We start from the raw sequence: 20,367 nt of genomic DNA, 5'->3' as shown, positions 1-20,367 counted from the left end.
TGTATGGAACGGTTTACTCCCAAGCATGTTAGTGCTCATTCACGTTGTACTTTTGAAATTCTTCCGTGTAAGGAAAAAACGTCTTTTCCGTAAATAAAGAGTAACATAAACATTAGGATATAAACTGAAACTGTTTTAAGACTAAGAGAGTCAAGGATAGTTTTTTTCATAAATTACCTATCACTTTTGACTTTTTTTTGTGCAAATATTTCTGTTATTCTGAAAATTGAATAGACCTCAAGCATGATGACGTTTTGCCTACACTTCCAGAATCCCTTTCGGTAGCATTTTTTCTTTTATTTGATTGTTATGCTTTTTCTTGGTATTCTCAAAGTATACACTTATTTCAATAAAGTTAGTCACCTGAAAAGCTATAAAGCTGAGGCCGACCAGGATTATTGGTAGATTCATTTTACACGTTTAACCGCTTGATAACTGTTCATGGACTTGCGAATCTTTTACCGGTTACAGTCTCACCTCTTCTGAACATCATCGAGCTGCAGTTTGTATTTAAAAAGCTTTGTATATATATGCTTTTTTGATATGAAAAGTTTCCCATGATCCCAGCTTTCTAGGTTTTTGGTGACTAACTTTATTATGTAGCTTCAACATTTGAATCAAAGAGATTTTGAAAAGGATTCTGGTACTTAAGTTATGAAATGTCATCGCGGGCTCACATTCAATCGTAATCTGCCTTGACATCTCTTTACTAGGATATTCCTAAGTACATAAATCAAATTTTGCAAGAATAAGTTTGTTATATTTTTTGACCGAGGAATTTTAAGAGTTTAACAGATACTCGGGGGTCCGGGATGAGTAAAAACTATGACAAGAAAAATTAAGCATTCAAGTCGTCTAGCTATTGCTCACTATTCTTTTATGGCTCTTATTATTACAGAATCACAAGGAAATGGTTTGGCTCACCATGCCTCGAACATTCTTACGCAGGAACGAACTGTTGATCTTCCTTCAAGTATCGGGAACGTATGTATGACAACAGCAAGCCAAAATCAAGAGCCACACACTGATTCTCCGATCCAAACACACCAAGCTCCTTGTCATTGAAGGCGATTTGGACTACAAATTTTCAGTTCCGTCAGATGACAAAAGGGTAAAATATGACACCACGCTCATTGACTTCAAAGACCGCCGACCGTCTGCGACTTCTATTTAGTGAAAAACTTACGATACCACCATGAAGTGACCGTCATGGTACCCTGTCCAAGTATTAATTTTCATTGGCTGAGAATTCGCGTTCTGTGATTGGTTCAAAGGATATCATGGATCCCGCATCGTGACAGCATGTGTCGTGTAACACAGTTGGAACAAAAGTCTACTTTATTCGAGGTCACAGTAATATTGCTTCTATATGACTCCAATCTTAATTCCGAAAGTAACTCAGTATCCGGCTGTGATACTACCACAATGCTACAGGTAACCCAGGCTCTATTTGCAGTCTTCTGTAAAGTCTTCATAAATGTATGCGCAAAGATCAAGACACTACTGAAGGTCTGCTAAACAGTTTTTATTGAAGATTACTGAAAATTAGGCACGTGGACCCCCAACATTAACCGTACACTGGCATCACATGTGACTGAGAGGCCGATCGTTGGGTCGCTTCCTTCGCTTCAGAGATTTTTCTCCATCTGCAAAACCTAAAACTCTAAGTTCCAATGCGATCTATGAATTAGCAGTGCTCTAACTAGATCAGCCAAGAGATTATTCCAGGGTTAAATAAAATAAAAAGATTTAAAAGACTGTCCAAAAAATGGCTTGGGCTCCCTGTGCGTGGCAAAATCTGCTGTATGTAACCTGTACGGTGGGTTGTCATCAACACATGTAGTTAAAAAAAATAGAAAGATCACTGCTCTACAAGCTATCAACACATTCGTCACGAGTCGACTATTAAGAAAGATTACACCCTGTTGATCAGTTCTGGCATGCGCGATGTTCCCTGCCGCTCCGAACCCTCCGAATAACAAACTCTGAAATATTTTGGTTGGATTTGAGTTGAGCGGATTCAACGATGGTTTAAAATCTTGTATCTAAATACTACATCTTCTTCGTCAGTGGACATGTCTTGTCCACTGCGGGTCTTTTTGCCATCGTCCCGTGGTCCTGAACGTCATTAAAACAGCTTTGAATTTGTGTGTGGATTTACTGGATTGATCCATACAGCGGGACTACGAGTATGCCCTACAAGAAATCGAAAAAGTCCAGAATTAAAGATCTCAGTTCTTTGGACAGCAGCGATGATCCATCATCATCAGTTGACGATACATCAGAAGTATCGAGTACATCGGTGGATTCGTCCAAGTTGGAGAAAAGAAGAGATGAGTTAAGCCCGAAGTCGAAGATAGCTAGAAGAGCCAAATTATGTAAATCAGATCACTCGCCAATTGTTTCACGTGAGGACGAGATATGGCAAAAGGTACGTAGATGTTGTGTTTTCATTGGATTACCAGTCTTACTAATGATTTAAAACCTATTCCAAAGTGGCTCAACTTTACGTTTATATTTGGTATTAAATTTAAACTTTAGAATAATAAATAACGGTTAATGATTGACATGGGTCGGGTGGGTTGAACGGAGGCGACCGTTACATCCACCTAGTTGTCATAGCAACAGAGTGCCAATATCAAAATTAGTTAACCAAATGTAGATAGCATGATGTATAACTAATGTAGAAGTCTTGTTTTAAATAGCTGGTCGTGACTGCGTTACTATAACCAGGATTTCAGTGGTAACCAGGGCCCACTTATGTACGAAGGGTGGATAGCGCTATCCGACGGATAAATCCCCTATCCAATGGATTAATTTATTGGATAACAGCTTCTATTTATTCGTCGGATAAATTTGAGTCTAAAATATAAATATGCGTCATTCACAACCCTCACCTTTCGAGTGAGGGATGCAACCTAAGAGAAGGATTGATTGAACCATTGCCTTGGGTTAAATCGAAATTCAAGCCGAATTCTTTTGCTCTTACTCAGTACAGAAATTCATGTACAATAGCGATCCAACAACTTGCAAATTTTGTCCTACAAAAAAATTAGTGTAACTCTTTAAATATTACCATACGTCAACCTGACAGCCACTCAAGCCAAATTGAGATAAATACCTTAATTGGGCTTCCTGTGGTTGGGCCTATTCTTCTTCGCCCCGTGATTAAAAGGTTGCTCCATAAAGACTTTTATACCAATATGATTATCCTTAATTAATATTACTTTGATAGCTATGACCCACTATTTTTCAACTCGGGTGTCAGTCGTTGAATTTTCGGCAAACCTTCGACCAACTCATTAACCCAAATCCTCTAATTGACAAGTTACACAATTACACATCAAAAAATACCATTAATTATATCAAATTACACACAAACACTAAAAGATGTTCGTATGTGTCCAGCCTTTCTCCAGTGTGAAGAGCCCTTTGTCTCGTATCGTCTTCTGCTATAGATTGTTCGCACTTGGCCTACTGCATTGAGAAAATACTTGGGTAGATTTATCAGGGTATACTTCTCTAGCTTTACACGTAAATCACATGTCAGAAAGGTAATCAAGCCGAACAATCCTAAGCAGTGGCTTAAGGTCACTTGTCGCTCCATTTAACTTCAACCATTTTTAATGATGATTTTAGAGCATGTTTAATCTTCAAAGGTAAGTTCCAAACCCCTCTGTTTGATACATAAATATTTTCGTTCTCATAAAAATCCCTAACAGAACTTTAGGAACGTGACTTAAACACTTTATCGTTACTTAGCTGTACTGTGTTGAAGAGAGCCTCAATCAAAGCCCATCAAGAGAATGTTTTCATTACAAATTACTCCTCGAAATTGAATCAAAAATATGCGAAGCAACTCTAGCAACATATGTTTTTACGCTCTTTTTGCATGTGTTCGAGCCACACGTACTGAAAACAAATTTTTAGTTCGCAAAAAAGGCAAAGGTTTGAGCAAATCTTGTTTAAAAAATATTAGAATAATTATGCACACTTCGACTAATCCTCGAATGTGGCATCTAGATGAAGCTGTTATCAATTAAATAGCATCCAGATATATCGGGTTTTTTTTTGACCTGCTACTGTCTTGAAGACTGCTTTCTGGAATCTCTTTAACACGTTGCATCAATTTGAGTTCGCTTTGACGTCTGAGTCGAAGAGCATTCTTAGCTGTTTTTAGATCTAAAACTGATTACTGCATGCAGTTTGACTCTTGCTTCAGGGTGCATGTTTATGTTTTTTAAAAGCTTTCTTTGTTGGAGTCTTTTTGTTGGTACACTAGTTTATCATTGAATTTAAAATAGGCGAAAATTCATGCCTAGTTCAATTTTTGCAGAATTTCTTGATTTACGATAACTGTTTTTTTTTAATTGTCTGGCCATGTATGTTGGGAAGTAGGGAAAGTAATCAGAGTAGTCATTGACCTCTGTTTGCTTTGTCATGCATTACACGTTTTTCCTACGAATGATTTCTGATAGTGCTTGTTATCTTTACATCATTCTTTCACCTTATCTGTGAGGATACTCTCAAATGTTTTGATACCTCAAGAGTATTTTCTACTACACTAAAAATATCGTATCTGCTATCATATCTACGACACTAAAAATATTTCCTTTACAGTTGTTATGCTTTTGAATTCATATTATTTACTATATAAGAATTTACAAATCAATAGAAATATTTCCAATATCGAAAAGAATGTCATAAATATGTATTTTCCCCGCGCTTGGTCAGCCGCGGCGACACGGTTGCCATGGAGATTATGGTGTGTTTAGTGACGTAATAAGAGGGTGCTCTGAAATCACTGCTAAAGAATCTTAACTATCCTCGCCCAGAATCCCTCGCCCATCACCTGATGCTCAGCTTAGATACTTCTTAACCATCATCAGAAGTATTCGTGGGCCTCGGATCGAGTGGCACTCAGTTCCCGGATGTATGACGTCACATCTCTTAAAGTCCAAACCCAGTTTACTATTATTGCCGGGGAAGGGGTAGTATTTTGTCTCATCATACGTCGAGAGTAAACAACCTATTTATTAAAATGGACCGATCTTTTCTACACACAGTACCGTCCATCTTCCACCTCCGTTTAAATCAAATATTCTTGGGGTGCACGTTACGTCATAGCCGCCATTTTGATTGACGATAACAAAGCATTCCTCATTAGCTTCTCTTGTACGTTATTTATATCTCAAGGGATTTTTCGGTCACGTTGTTGCACTCAAAGAATAATAGGTTTTTCGCGGAAGGGTGTTCCTAAAGGCTCCAGGCTAAAGTCCATAAGCCTAGTCTATCAGCGTACTAAGTAGGAATTAAAGCCACTTGTTCTCTCTATCTATCCCCCAGAACGAATCCAACCTGAAGGTTATTCTAGCAATGTCGGAGTCCACTTCTATCTCCAAAACAGGAAGTATGGAATCGCGTGGGAAAAGACACACGTTGGTCCAGATGTTGGCACTCAGTCGAAGTCAACCGGTAAGGATAATGATTTGTAGAGCGCCCATTCTATATGGATATAATCGAAGGCGCTTTACATTGAGTTGTGAATGCTCAGTTGTGAATGCTTTTTATGCAATTTACGATATGAGAGATGGTTATTTTGAGGTGTAGGCACTGAGGGTGGTCGCTACCAGGGTTTCTTTACGTCCTATACCCAAGTAAAACAACAGTAGTACCACTCTAGTGGCTTCTAGGAAACTCGAGGTGGGTTATCTCATTCGTGTTTCTAGTGTCATCGCAGTTCTTAAAGCTGAGGAGTGACTGGTAACGATCGCAAAACGTACAGATTTATTGGGATGTAGGTTGTGCGCGTGCGCGTGTAAATCTCTTTGTTATCTTTAGGAACGGATAAAAATATGACTCAAACTCTTTATATATTTTTTCTAAAGACTAATTGAAAAGTCCAAATTAAATAAATACTCCAGTTTCGAGTTCTCTGTTGCTCAGGGTTAGCCTCGATTTTGTGCAGAATACTCATGTGTTCCAGTGAAGGTTCCGTGGAATTTCAAAGTGTTTGTATTGTTGAAGTTGTGCATTCTTTACTTTACCGTTGGTATTGTGAATATTTAGACACTGATACGAGGCTAAGCCTGTGTAAATGAGTCTGTAATCAAGGAACACAGCGGTAATTTGGAACTCGACACTGGTCTATTCCTTATTATACGCGCATACAATAGCCAACTAGACGTTTCAGTGTTGGTGTTATAAATCGTTCATCAGCAAGTAAAGCATTGCAAGGGTTTGTTTGTTCCTCCAGGACACGAGTGACTGTGAACTCTCGCCTCAAGATAGTCCTAGCCCTAGCAGCAAGAACGGAAGTCCATTCTCAAAGCCCAAAATTAACCGTGCGTCCACCGATACGGTGAGCGTTAAATTAATAAACGTGTTAAAATCAGCTGTATCTTATTACGATGCTTTCCGGCAATCACGCGCCGCGCAATCGTTCAATATTGAGTCGTTAGAAAATAAAGTTTTGATGGACGGCAATCAATACGTGACACTATATTATACCTAACTAAGCTAACCCTATCTTTTAATTGGTATAATTTGCTAACCATTCCTAACCAACATTATTATTAACTAATCTTTACATAACCGATTCTTACTAACCATCTAACTTGTATTAAATAACCTAACTTAACTTAACTTAGCATTTCATTTTGAAACTTAACTTTGCATATTTTTTCAATAGCACGAAGGGGAGTTTTGACTTGGTACTTGTGGTGACTAATAGTATATTTTCTCTGACCATATTTCTGTTAATGAGTGGACTAGTTTTTCAACTGAACGCGTTCCACATGGAAACGAGTGACCATGGATGTTTACCCATTAACGACACAAGCGAGATACCGGGTTTGCTGATCATAGCAAGGGGTTAATCATCTACGGTCTAGGGGCCTACTAACCTCTCCCTTAGGCTTCGGCCGAGCTTCCTGATCAGTCTGTAATTCCTCCCGGGATAGCGGTGTCGGGGTCGAAATCTCCAGCGTAGCCGTAAGTCCATACGACGGTTCAGCACTCGATGTCTGGAAGTATGGTCCTGGTTATTTTAGACCAATAACTCTAAACGTTTTGGAATTTGTTATTTAATACCCACTTCAATTGCCAGGGTAGATTTGAAGTCGGTCAATATGTATATTTTTGCAAGTTTGTACAAGATGTGACTTAAGCATTATTTCATTACAACTAGATATTATTTAATTCATAACAGATTACCGACGCGCATTTGAAATATGCATCGTTGCATATTAGTTGACTTGTGACAGATTGCATGTGAATTAAGCTTTATTGCATTACAACCAGAGATCTTGTTGCTTTACAACAAGAAGGTGATTGAGTTCTTAACATTATTGCATTGCAACCAGAGATTAATTTACTTATAACATTGCGCGCATGCGATTCAAACATTATTTGCGCATGCATGTTATTGACCTACAGAAAAACATTGTGCGCATGCGCATACGTTATTTTGTATACTAGACTCGCGCCTCGATAACTTGTTTGTTCTACATGAGATCTTGATAAGTATTGCGTACAGAAACTCCATCGCTTGTCACTATGCAAACGCCTCAGTCACTATGGAACTCAGTGACGCCTAAGTGGTATCTTATCTATTACCGTTCTACTCTTCCTTTCCCCAGGAAATGAACAATATCCACGGTAAGGGAGAGAAAAATGACATTGATAAAGCCACGAAGACAAACAAGAAGAAGTTACAAAAGCAAAAAAGTGATTATCCTTCCTTAACTGTAAGTACGAGACAAATCTTGGTTATCCTGTGTAAGAAATACCGAGAGAAACCTTGTCCCTAGTTTGTTCACGTGGCACTGACGAGATAAGGATTTTTGAAAAGTGAATTTGCTTTCAATTTTGAATGGCGTCTCTACACAGAAATATTAGGCAAAGTGACCTCAAATGAAAGAGCGCACACACGAGATCTGCCTTTCCCTGTAACCATAACTTAACATAGTATAGAACCTTAGATCCAATAGCGAAACTGGGTGAGATCGAGACAAAAGTCGTGACATGGAAATCGGGCGATACACCGCCGTCAATCAAAAAAATAAAAACAAAAATAAAAACGTAAGAGAACACAAAGGGGTACATGGGAACCGCACTATTTAACAATTATTCGCCGAGGGCGAATTGAATATCGGAGAATATTTACCGAGACGCGAGTCTTCGAGCGGCAAGGTAAATATTCTCCGATATTTACTAAGGCTGAGGCAAATAATTTGTTTTAGTATGAATACACAGGTGATTCTTTCAACAACAAAAAAATAAAAAAAAAAATAAAGAAGATAAAAGACATTTCCCCCCGGTAACAGCAATAAAGCGGCTGGCCGCCATTTTGGATTATCGCTGGAGGTGATTATCGTGTATAGTGTGAGTTTCTCGACCAATCAGCGCGCGAGATTTTCAATAATCACCTGTGTATTTTTACTAGAAGGGTTTATTTGATTGACATTAGTCTGTTGTCTGTTTTGCTCGTTTTTTACATATTTTTTCCTACCAGTTTTGATTTCGTATAGTATTTACAACACTCCTTATCTTGTACTAATGTTTTTTCTAAACATATTTTGACAATTCAATGCCATTATCTGATAATAGGTATACTTTTCCTTTCTTCCTCACTACTGATGATGGCAAATGAATTGCCGAAATTAACACTTTTAGGGGAAAAAACAGTATATAAGGAGTGTCGTACATAATATACGATTTTTAGTCTCTTTACTATACTACTTTTGATCAGAAATCGTTTGATTTGAATTCATAAGAAACTGAAGAATTCCTCACAACCATCAACAAGGGATTAATTGCACAATTTTGTTGATAAGATCAACTAGAATCCGATTTACCGCTATTCATTTTATCTACGGCCTTCCTTTTCGACCATTTTCCACTTTTGTACTCTATTCATCTGACGTCTTCCATCCTGCCTCATTGTAGTCACTTTACAAAATCTTTGTTTTTTACAACATTCAATTCATATCTTGAACATCTTGAACCAATCTGTATAGGCTTTATTCTGACCACTGTCGTTGTTGAAAACAATTTTCAAGTCAGTAAATCAACCGCATTGCACGAATACAGCCTAAACATGGATCGAATGAAATTTCTCCAAATGCCATATGGCTTCTGAGTCGCTTCCGAGTTCTAGCCAATACCTTAATACAATTTATAAAAATAATAATATAATAATTTGCATAAACTATTCCCTACCACATATATATTTCTTTCATTATTGGGTCGAAAGCGAATTTAGAAACCCGAGGATCGAATATTGTCGTCTTAATTTTGGAAATGAAAAGAAAGCCAACAAAAGGAAGGAGATCTCTGTCAGTGGTCAATCGTGGATTCTGCCTTCAACAAAATCAGTTTGGTTTTCAACAATGATCAATAATCCGATAATTTGTCAGTTTTAGTGATTTATTGCTTTAAGTAAACGTTTTTGTTTACACTATTCTACTTAATGCCAAACACTTTTATTGTCGGAAAACATGTTAGACATTTTTATGTCTCCAGCTTTGAACCTTCGTCCATTTGCCAATCATCTTTGTGCATAACATTTCACTCAGGATACCATTTCTAAAAACTATGAACGTTATTGATAATTATGAGTAAACTGGAAGATAATTCAAGACCTCTTTGGGCACTACGTGTACCAAACTTTCATAAGCAACGGTCGCTCTCAGATACTTCAGTCTTCGACGTTAAAAACATTCCAGTGTCGAACTCTTCTCCTGATTTTGGACGCCAGCTTTCGGCCGAAGCTGCTTCTCCTCCACCTCCTCTTCTGCAAATTCAGGAAGATAAGGGCATTTCTGGAAACAGTAGGATAGAGTCTACTTTGCCTTCAAGGAAAGAGAGATCGTTTACACAGTTAAAAGAGTTACGTCCAAAATCGCACACAGGAAGCGAAAGAGCCGTAGACTTTATTTTCAAACTTAGAATGCCTGATATTTGGGAAAGAGCTTCTGCAAGAAGTCCATGGATAAATCGTAAATCTAAGACAAAAACCGGAGATACGGTAACATTTCACTTTATTCATGATTAATCGATTTTTGAAAGAAATATTTAAGTCTGTGATCGAAGCTGTGTCTGTTTTTTGATGTGGTTTTGGGTATGATTATTCTTTAACAATATTCCTTCTCAATGGAAAGTTTTATCTAAGCTTTTAACTCAATTTTATGGTGACGGTTTTGTTTACTTTTTGTTGGAGAACAATAATTTCAGTTTTAAGAATAAATGGCTTATCAATAGATTTTTTAAAAAGTTATTAACATCAATTTTTTTCAAGAGGCTTTGTATCATGAAGTCGTTAATTTTGTATCAGTCAAGAAAACCCCCTTAGAGTGCGGTAATCGTGACTTCGCAAATTTGTTCATTTACAAATGCATTTTAGTTAAACGTTAGACGACGTGAGTGAACCGGCGTGGCACTATGCTATGTTTCACTCTTGTGATGTTATGGTATTGAAGTGAACATTTTCGCTTCCATTTTCACTGCATTGTCATTTAGTGCAGTTTTCGTATGACTGTCAAAAGCTCAGTGCCGTAAGCGTGACGTGCCGTGACCGTGATACTTTCTAGAATTTTAATTTGCTGATTTTTTTCACGCCCAATATGATTGGTCTAAAAGTGCCGTGATCTTGACGTGACCGTGTCCGCGTCGTGTTTATGCCGTGTTCCGGGTATTTGATTGGATGGAGAGTAAATTCTCGAGCAATGTGATTGGTCTGGTGTATCCCTTGCTGTGTCACGACCGTGTTCGTGCCGTGAACTTTTCACAGTCTTGTTTGTTTGTTTGTTTGTTTTTTAATTGCCTGCCTGTTTGTGTGTTTGGTTTCCAGTTTTCGTTCTTTGCAAAAAAAAAACTTCTTCAAGTGCCAGATATTTCATCTAATATCATTCTTTTCTCTGTTCCAAAATTAGCCAGGCTATTACTGTACACAACAGCGATAAATATACCCAACAACAGATTACGTGGGTTGAATAATGTTCCACTTATAAAGCCCCGAGGAAGCTCACTTGACAAATTTCCATAATTAATGAGAATAAACTATACTTTTCTTTGCTGTATATCTGAGTGATCTCAGCCATTTTGTTTCCTGCGATAAATTTGAAGTCCATCACTTTTTTACTGCTTTGATAGGTCGATATAGGTATCTTTTCTTGTCTTGTATCTATTTAAAGACACTTTGATAAAAGGTTTTATTTCTACTAAGTATTTCTTTTGAAACTTTCCGAACACTATTCATCTCTCTCATTGTGACAGCTACAAATGACTTTAATTACTCTTAACAGTTTAAATACAATTATTGAAGAAGCGATAACAATGAAAAGGTTTTCAACGCTGTTTTCTTTTCATCGTTTTTCAGGTATTTCTCGTGAATGCAGATAATGAGTCTTCTTTTGAACCTAAATGTTTTAAGGTAAGAATAATATTCTTTTTTTTTTTTCGAACATGTTTTGAAAGCTTTGAAGCGCATTGGAGTTTGCGTGACTGACCAGATTTTTGCGCGCAATATCGGCTTTTTTCCCGCGCTTTTTCCAGCCACTTAACTTCTACGTCAAGCCACGTGGCGTAATGTCAGTGATTTGATACCACAATTATAATGACAGAGTAAACGCTTTGTAACAGTATCTGAATAGAAAACATGTATTAGGATAACCCCATGTATTGATTTATAAAGAGGTCTCTTGCTCCTCGTTTTAGTGAGTTGATCCGTCAAATATGCCCACATGCACCACACAGTGTGTCTCTTACCAAGATAGAAGATGTCGTGATCAGTCATATTCACTCAAAAGATGAACGAAATAAAAGTTCTCGTTGCTTCGACTAGGCTTCACACTTCACCTTTATACAAAAGGCCTATCTAGCACATCCGTTTGAGCTCTAGAAAACCCCGCTTTTGACGAGGCCAAAACAAGGTCGGTATTCTGCGTTAAGCTGATTTGATATCGAAACTTTTACGAGACGAAGTGGCTCTTAAGCGCAAACGAATACATTTTGGTTCAAAAACCCAATCATGAGTTTCAATCGCTTGCCGTTCTTGAGTTTAAGTTCTTCTTTTGCTACCTGCTGTGTTTTGTTAGAATTTCCCGTTAAAATTCTTTAAGGTCATCGATAAAACTTTAAGAGCACGTCAAAACAAGTTTGCGGTAAAAAGAGTGACATTTCCCTTTCTCTATCTTGGCTTTTCTCCTGAAACTTTAAAAATATTTTTGACCCCAAAACCTTGTTCCCATAATGAAATAATCGTCTCAATCAATATTATTATTATTTCGACATTTTAGTAACAAGTCTTGTTATGTTCTGAAATATTTATAAGTTTGTTTCAAAACACGTGGTGGGAAGGGAGCGCTGTTTGTTCTCACCACATCGAGGTTTCGTACCTTTGTCAGACATGAGAGAGAGGGTTGTGCGTGTACAAGCCCTCAAGATGGCGCCTAATGAGGGCAAACTGAAACAGGGACGAAAAAACTTCAATTAAAGCTTCTGATCATGGCGGAAAAAAGAAGCTCAAAGTCTATAAAGAAAGACAGAGAATCTGTCGTCAGCCTAAAACCTGTTATTTCTACAGAAGCCAACTTTTCCATAGATTTAAGGCCATTTAAGGTGAGGTGTAAAAAAAAAATTAATCCTGGAAGACATGATAACGTCTCTCTCATCTCTAGATATTTCTTGTCTGAGACCTTAAAATACACGCTAAGTGCTTTCTTCTACAGCCTTGACATTCATTTATTTCTTATAAACACGGCCCTTCAAGTAATCAAGGAGATTTTTATTTTATTCCTGTCTTAATACACGTGTGTATACACAACTCTATATGACTTGCAAACTTTCAAAATATTGACTTGAAGTGGCCATCAACGATATTTCTGTTCTCCTCTTTTGTCTTCAACCCGTTAAATTTCAAATCACTGCGCATTGATTTTTCACGCTAAATTTGATAACTTTAAACAGCAATGATAACTCCATTCACTGGAATAAGCAGCGTCAAAATTAATAATAAAATCATTTGCGAGGAGTCTTGCACTACAGGCAGTCTTTGGTGGTTTCGTCCTATCATTTGTTTTTATTTACAAACTCAACGCAAATTATTTCTAAATTCTTTTATTTCCCGATAAAAATAATTTACCGACCTTCAAGGCATCAGGGAAGTGATCAGATTCTTTTTCCCTTTATAATTATAGCATTTTTTTGTTTGTTTTTTCTTTAGGAAATCGTACAGGGGCTTTTGCCAATTAGCTATGAAGACGAAATCGTGCAAAAACGAACCCAGATCCTCAGAGATCCTTTACAAGATTTGTTACTCTTCCCTACAGATGATATATCGGTAAGTCAGTTACTGGATATATTTATTCATTTATTGGTGTTGTATCGCAGACATTCACTTTCGCTTCGTTCTAATCTCTATTCCATTAACATGGAGGCAATGCGGTTACGAAAGCCAATTCTCTTCCACACGATTCTTGCTTTCGCTTGAAGCTATCTCCCTTTTCATGGAAACTTAGATTCTTGATTATAATTATGGCTACAGAGCGTTAAAATGCCGGCTATCCACGTTGATTCTCTGGCTTCATATAAGTGTCAAGCTAAAATGCTAATTCTTTAGTCCAGCTGTTACTTCAAATCATTCCCTGGGGGGTACCCTAGTGCAGGTGCAAATATCGTGTCACCCTTTGGGGAATATCAACAACACTACCATATCAAAAATCTCCCTATAATATTCATTATCTCACCTAAAAAACACAGCATATATATATATATATTTTAATGATTTTTTGAATATTACAACCTTAATATTCTATGGGAGCTAAAAAAAAATTCATGAAATTCCAATATAGTTCTAAAATTCCATAGACAAAAAAAAACCTCATAAGATCTTATCTTGTCAAAAAAATGTCCACTACTTATCTTAATCTTCCGTGCATTTAAGTCTGCACTTGTCAAAATTTTGATTATGTTGCTGTCTTGTTTATGTTTGAATTTTCAATTTAAATTCAGTAATAGCCCCAGTAATAAAAAAAAATTAATCATCTGTCACATTATATGAAAATAGTTCATTACAGTACACAATACTCTCACCCACCCCTCTGGAAACCTGCATAGTGATTTTTAATATATACACAGGAGTCACATTATTTCCTATGGCATATTGTGTGTTCAATCAACTAGATAGGCAAAATTAAAATTTCATGTTCTTGAGCTTGGGAGACTACAAGAGTGTGGGTAACAGAGAGTGTTGTGAACCATAAGAATTCTAATGTCAACGGAAATCTTTGGACCAGGAGAAGCGTTTCTCTATTAGAGTAAGTAAGAATATCTTCCTTGAAACATCTCGGTAGATTATTTAAGAGGTGTGATATACTGTTTTTTTCATTCTTAATACATAACTTAACAGAGTGGTTTGTTGTATAGCTTCAGTCTTGGATTGCTTTACCTTTCATCACCTCAGCATGGTTTTACCTCGCTTTTCTTATTTTTCTTTAACTTGGAGATCATTAAATTTTTATTATAGTTTCTAGAATCTTTAGCCAGGGTTTCTGTGTGATTTTTGGTTAAAATTTATTGAAAATAGCTGCATTTTTTTATTTTTATTTAGTTCATGACTCCATTCCGTTGTGAAGTAGACAGAGACCCTTCATTAGCATTTATAGTCTGAGACTCGAAAACATCCAAGGAATCTCATATTCTACAATAATTACGATCCCTTACTCAATCCTTAGACGTATACTATTACATGCTCTGTCACTAAAACGAAATTTAAGCCAACATTTTCGTTACATTTACCTTTGTATAGAAATAATTTCTTTTTTTAAATGCTTATATTCTTTAAAATGAAATGTCATGTCTCTATTTTGACAGCATATTCTCCAAAAATATTGATTATATTCAGTTCAATCTTTACTATTTTTTTCAGTTTTTCCCCTCTGTATTATTTATCTACAATATAGATACAAATTTTCCTTATTTGAATGATTTGAATTAGCTTTATTGAGTGTATTGATGAGCATTTTGAAAGACGAAATGCAAGATAATTTTTCTCGGTTGAATAGGCCATGACATTTGAATATTTATTTTCAATATTTCAAATAGTAAGCTATAATACAATTTTGTCATAACAACAGTGTTGTATGGCATTTTTTCCCCTTGATTTTCCAAGCCACATATTTTGAGATATAAGGTATAATTTTTAAAAGAGACTAAAATTAAAAATGGTATATTTTTTGGTCTTTTTTGCTGTCATTTTTCAACGACCACGAGTGGTTGTGGTCAAAAGCCATTATAATACTCCTTATTCACCTGCTTCGAGATCAATCATAAACTAAAATATGAATGATTATTCACTCTTCTAGCATACTACTTTTAAGCTCAAAACCTTCTTTAAATATACTTTGAGCACAAATAAATCTAGGATTTTGAAAACAAATGACAACCTTTAGCTATGCTTAATGGAACATGAATTCTGTAGCTGAGGTCAAGATTACACATGATTCATTAAAACTAAACACATTTATTTGTCTGAGTCAAGATCTGCTTTGTTCTGATCTATAGACTAAAGTACATAAGTGTCTCTTTTTCATAAAAGTGATCTTCACTATATTCATAATGCATAATATTTTATTATACAAATTGCTTTGCTATATTCTATGGAATACTCCCCGTTTTCGTCATGATCACTTTGTTTGTGTTTGAATATACCAGTCAATGTGTGTATATAATATATATCGCTTTAAGGACTGTGATTTTTAGAGTTAGATTTTCTAGAGTTATAGTATATATATATATGGAATCAAATTTCTGTTACTCTAGGATTTGGTTCTTAATGATGACTTCTAATGATATAGATAGAGATTGCTAATGTTCACATTTTCATTTGTTCTGGTAGGCTAAATTAATTTGTTACTAGCATTCTCTTGTGTTCCTTACATACTGCCTTTTAATATTCTATTAATACTTCATACATTGTGGACTCATCTCTGCTTACTCATTTGTGTATATAATTTTTTACTATTTTCTTCACATTTGATGATGTGGGTTATTTTGGTTTATACTGTCTCCCACATTTGTTTATGCATCACAATTTGCATATTCTATACATGTGTGCAGTCAAGCATACTATATTAATTCCATCAAAGTATTCAAAGGCCCTTGATTTGCTTTGTTTGAGGAATACTATGAGTATTAATATATATTTTTATATATAATAGTATATTATTACCAAAGGAACGTTTTTAAAAAGCTTTAATGAATGTATTGTAATATCAGCATATTTATTTGTAAGCTTCCTATTTTCATCAATGCATGGCTTCCAGCTATTCATTAATGTTGTGTAAATATGTTGTGAACTAAATTTGAAATGAAAATATAATGAAATTATAGGTAGAAAATATGTAATCTTTATTCCCTTTAGATAACTGAAATCTTGATACTATAATAATAATACTATAATAATATAAATAACTATAACAATACGTGTTACAACTAAAATTTGCAGAATGTTCATGTTAAATTCCTAGATTTTTCATTCATAAACAATAGCATTTTTCCTATGTCATGTTTATCGCATGCAAAAGCCTCAAAAATACTATTACACAAGATAGTTCACAAATTAAAATCTTAAAACATTTGGAAGGGATTATTCACAAAGCTTCGGCATTTCTGCATTTCTTTATTCATCCAGTTAGAATTGGCATTCTAATCCAATACATATTCTCTTCCATTTTAATTGGTTGGCATTCGATTTATTATCACACCAAAAATGTAAATTTTTCTTTGATTCTACTTTCCATTTGTTGAGCTTTATTTGCATTCATTTAATACTTCTATTGATGATTGCATTAATTTATAATTTATAATTTATAATGTATTAATTATAAATTTGGTATCAAGGTATAATGCTATTTGATTGGTCCAAAAATACATTTTAGTTGTCTATTCAAGGAATTCATAGCATCTTGTGCACACACATTTCATAGTTTCCAGTTTCAAATGAAGAAATAGAAAATGCGTGCCATACTGTGTGCAGTTATAAAGCATGTAGAGATTGGCAGAACATGAAAGAAGTTTTAGGAGAAGCACGACACGTAACAGAGTGCTCCTCAACACTTCTCCAGTGTCCTGCCAATCCCCAAGTGTTTTATAACTGCACACAGAACAGCAAGCAAGTTTTTTATTTCTTTTATGAAATACAAATTGCAATAACCATTATTTTAGATAGGAATGACGCTACTAAAAGTGCATACGAGTGCTGAGTGCACTCATAAAGCAACAGTTATTTTATAAATAGATTTATAATGCAGATGAATTGGGTTAATTTGTCAAGAAATATTTTATAAAAGAAATAATAAAACGGCACAAAATCACAGGAGTTTGTACTATTTAGCACTATTTAGTTACATGGTTATAGTGTCAGTGCTCTAGTTTGAATTAGAAGATCAGTGGAGAAAGATTAGTATTTAATGACAAAAGTTAAGCCAGAAATAGTTCAATTGCACATCTCCTTTATTCGACTGAGAAATGTCTCTGATCTTGGATTTGAGGCTAACCTGAAAATACAGTCAACTCTCGTTACAGCGGACACCCTCGGGACAGTCACTTGGTGTCCGTAATAGCAAGCGTCCGCAATAACGAGAATTATTTACGGTCATTTCTTTGTCAATATTTTTGTCGGAGATTTTTCTCCTGTCCGTAATAGCAAGGTGTCCATAATATTGGAGTGTCCGCAAGGCGAGAGTTGACTGTACAAAAGAAATGGCACAAATTCCATTGTTAAAGAGTGTGATTACTTTATAGTATTTACATGTAATCCTGCACTTAAATAAATTTTGAAAGGGTAGTACTACACTGTAGATACATGCATATGTTCTGCCGGCAAAACACCAAGGCTTAATAATTATGCTCCAATATTGTATTAACCTTTAATTGACAAATTGTTATCTTTTAATGGAATCTCAAAAACCATCACACTATTTGACTGAGGTTCTGAGGTTAGTTTTTTAAAGAATTGTTTGTTTTGAGTTTTACCAGAACATGTTTCTGATGTCATTTATTTTAAAAGACCTTCAAATTCACTATGCAACAACCTCCAGAGCACATCTCACAGATTAAATTAGTAAATCTTTTACTCCGACGAAGGACTAGCATCCGAAACGTCAGTAAGTTTTTTCATCTTTTCACGGTGTATAATTTACCTTTTCATCATTACTGTTAGATTAAGTTAGAATTGAGTGTGTTTAGTGTGAAGAAAACCCCTTTTATTGAGGAAAACTCTGCTCACATGTGATGCCAAGTTCAGAAATTGAACCCTAGACCCCATAGGCGAGGAGGACCCTTGATTTTCATATATTTGTTGTGTGATCAGAAATAATGCCAAGACAGAATACTAATACAACTGCTACAAGAAAACCTGATTTATTTTAAATATGTTTGTGATTTTGACACTTGAATTTCTGTATAAGAATGATTTAGGATAAATATTTAACCAAAAATTATTCTCTACAAAGTTTTTAAATTCGATAAGAAACATTGATGTTTCAATGTTGTATAACATTATTATCAAGTTATAAAATAAATAAAAATGTGGCATTTAATGCAAAGAATATAGTTAAGTTAGTTCGTTGTGAAAATCATAAGGAATCATTCTTGACCTTGCCTTGGTTAGTGTAAAAGAACAGTGTTCTTAATAATATAATGTATATATTTCTTGTAAGAGTATACAGTCAATCTTAGCAGCTGACCACCAATCGATTGACTGAAGAACAGGCTGAAGTCAACTTTATTTCATTACTCAGTTTCTATTTAAAACCAGTAGCAAGGATGAAAACATGAATGATGATGCTAAGACATGATCACTGATAATAAACAATATTGGTTACCCGATTGGAAAGACATAATCTCTCATAAATTATACCGTTTTATTTTTTCCAGTCAAGTATCCTTCCTAAAAATTGTACCTTCTGATTCAAATAGCTGCGCAAGTGGGAAGTATTTTTTTATATCATGAGAAAACTGGTTATTAAACAACAACAAAAATTGCAAAACAAGTGAAAAGTAAATGGGAAAAAATAAAAAGTTATTTACAGATGTAAAGTCAGTCTGGATAGGGGAAAACTGTGTCCTCTGTCTTGAAAACAGGCCTCGGCCTAACAGCCTCCATCTGTATATTCAAGACCTCATGCACAGTTTTTACCTATCTGGACCTCCTGGCCTGTATATAAGATACAGGGTATATCTCTATGTAAGTTCTTGATGTTCTTGGTGTTTACCCATCTGTTAATCATTCGTCTAACCAGAAATTAAATGTATTTTTTAAATTAAAAATCACTTTGCAGCATTTAAGAATGGCTAATTTTTCAGACAAAGCCATTTTGGACCTGATAGACTTAAAAGGGATATTCCGACATCTTCTGTCATGTGTTCTATATTAAGTTTATACCACAATGCCATGGTGTAGATGTTATCACAGATTTGCTTCACTACTTACTTGTGGATATCACGAAGATTAAATGTGCTTTGAAGAATCCTCTTTATTTCTAAAGATCTTATCTGTCCCTGTCGTTCTTTCAATTAAAGGATTAGATAGATTTGAGTGCAATGGATATGGTATAGTCTTCTATTTAAAACTTGGTCTTAGGATTTTAAGAGGATTATAGGAAGCAAAGATATCTGCCAGGTTTTACTGGAATTTATTTGTCTTCACCTCAGAATTTATACATCCAAAGCCAGCTGACTTGTTTAAAACTGTTTAGTTTATGTTTGATTTGATTATAATCTATTCATGTTTTCTATAACTGTCTGGTAGACATATACTGTACTTTTATTAGACACATGTTCACTTTAATTGCTGTATATTTGATCGATGACAAAGATTTTTCTAATCGTTTATGTGAGGATAGTTTTACATCAATCAGTGCTGGCACCAAACCTTTTACTTCCTTGTAAGACTTCTGGAGCCATTGAGTCAGATTCTTAATTTAGCACCATCAACATCACAGGGTTTTATATGTTATTTTTAAATTATGGATACTATTACACCCCTCAGATTATCCCCATATATAATTATAGATTACAGCCATGTTGAGAGCAAAAACAAAGAACAGATTTTTTCCATTGGGAAATGAAGTAATCTTTTATGCAACACGCTTCAAGATTTATGCATTTTACTTCCTCGAAAGACTTCTGGAGGTATTGAGTCAGATCTTTAATTTAACACCATCACCATGGAAGGGTCTTATATCTAATATTTGAATTATGGATATATATTACACCCTCTCGGATTCCCATTATAAAAGAGATAAATACGGCAGCCACTATCATGTTGGTAGCAAAAGAACAGGTTCTTTTTTCTAATGGGAA

At 35.3% G+C, this 20,367-nt stretch overlaps 1 protein-coding gene across 7 annotated transcripts in view; it reads left to right on the top strand.

Annotated features, from left to right (window-relative positions):
- The first annotated feature begins 1,945 nt into the window (after positions 1–1,945).
- Positions 1,946–20,367, top strand: part of LOC116302267 (dedicator of cytokinesis protein 11) — a 69,558-nt gene continuing 51,136 nt past the window's right edge. For 2 of the 7 annotated variants that reach the window (XM_031711498.2, XM_031711497.2), the window contains exons 1-6: positions 1,946–2,431; positions 5,347–5,475; positions 6,257–6,361; positions 7,641–7,748; positions 11,381–11,434; positions 13,226–13,342. In XM_031711498.2, the coding sequence (XP_031567358.2) occupies positions 2,192–2,431; positions 5,347–5,475; positions 6,257–6,361; positions 7,641–7,748; positions 11,381–11,434; positions 13,226–13,342 (753 nt within the window). In that variant the 5' untranslated portion in view covers positions 1,946–2,191. Of the gene's footprint in view, positions 2,432–3,539; positions 3,660–5,346; positions 5,476–6,256; positions 6,362–7,640; positions 7,749–9,305; positions 10,031–11,380; positions 11,435–12,436; positions 12,622–13,225; positions 13,343–20,367 lie in introns of those variants that run through there. The other 5 variants (XM_031711499.2, XM_031711502.2, XM_031711500.2 and 2 more) reach the window with 5 other exon arrangements.

The sequence above is a fragment of the Actinia tenebrosa genome, unplaced genomic scaffold (assembly GCF_029948245.1).
Source record: "Actinia tenebrosa isolate PJP-AT-01 unplaced genomic scaffold, QUT_ActTen_1.0 PGA_scaffold0__85_contigs__length_37466705, whole genome shotgun sequence".
Classification (NCBI taxonomy): Eukaryota; Metazoa; Cnidaria; class Anthozoa; order Actiniaria; family Actiniidae; genus Actinia; species Actinia tenebrosa.
This window is presented reverse-complemented; position numbering and strand designations above follow the sequence as displayed.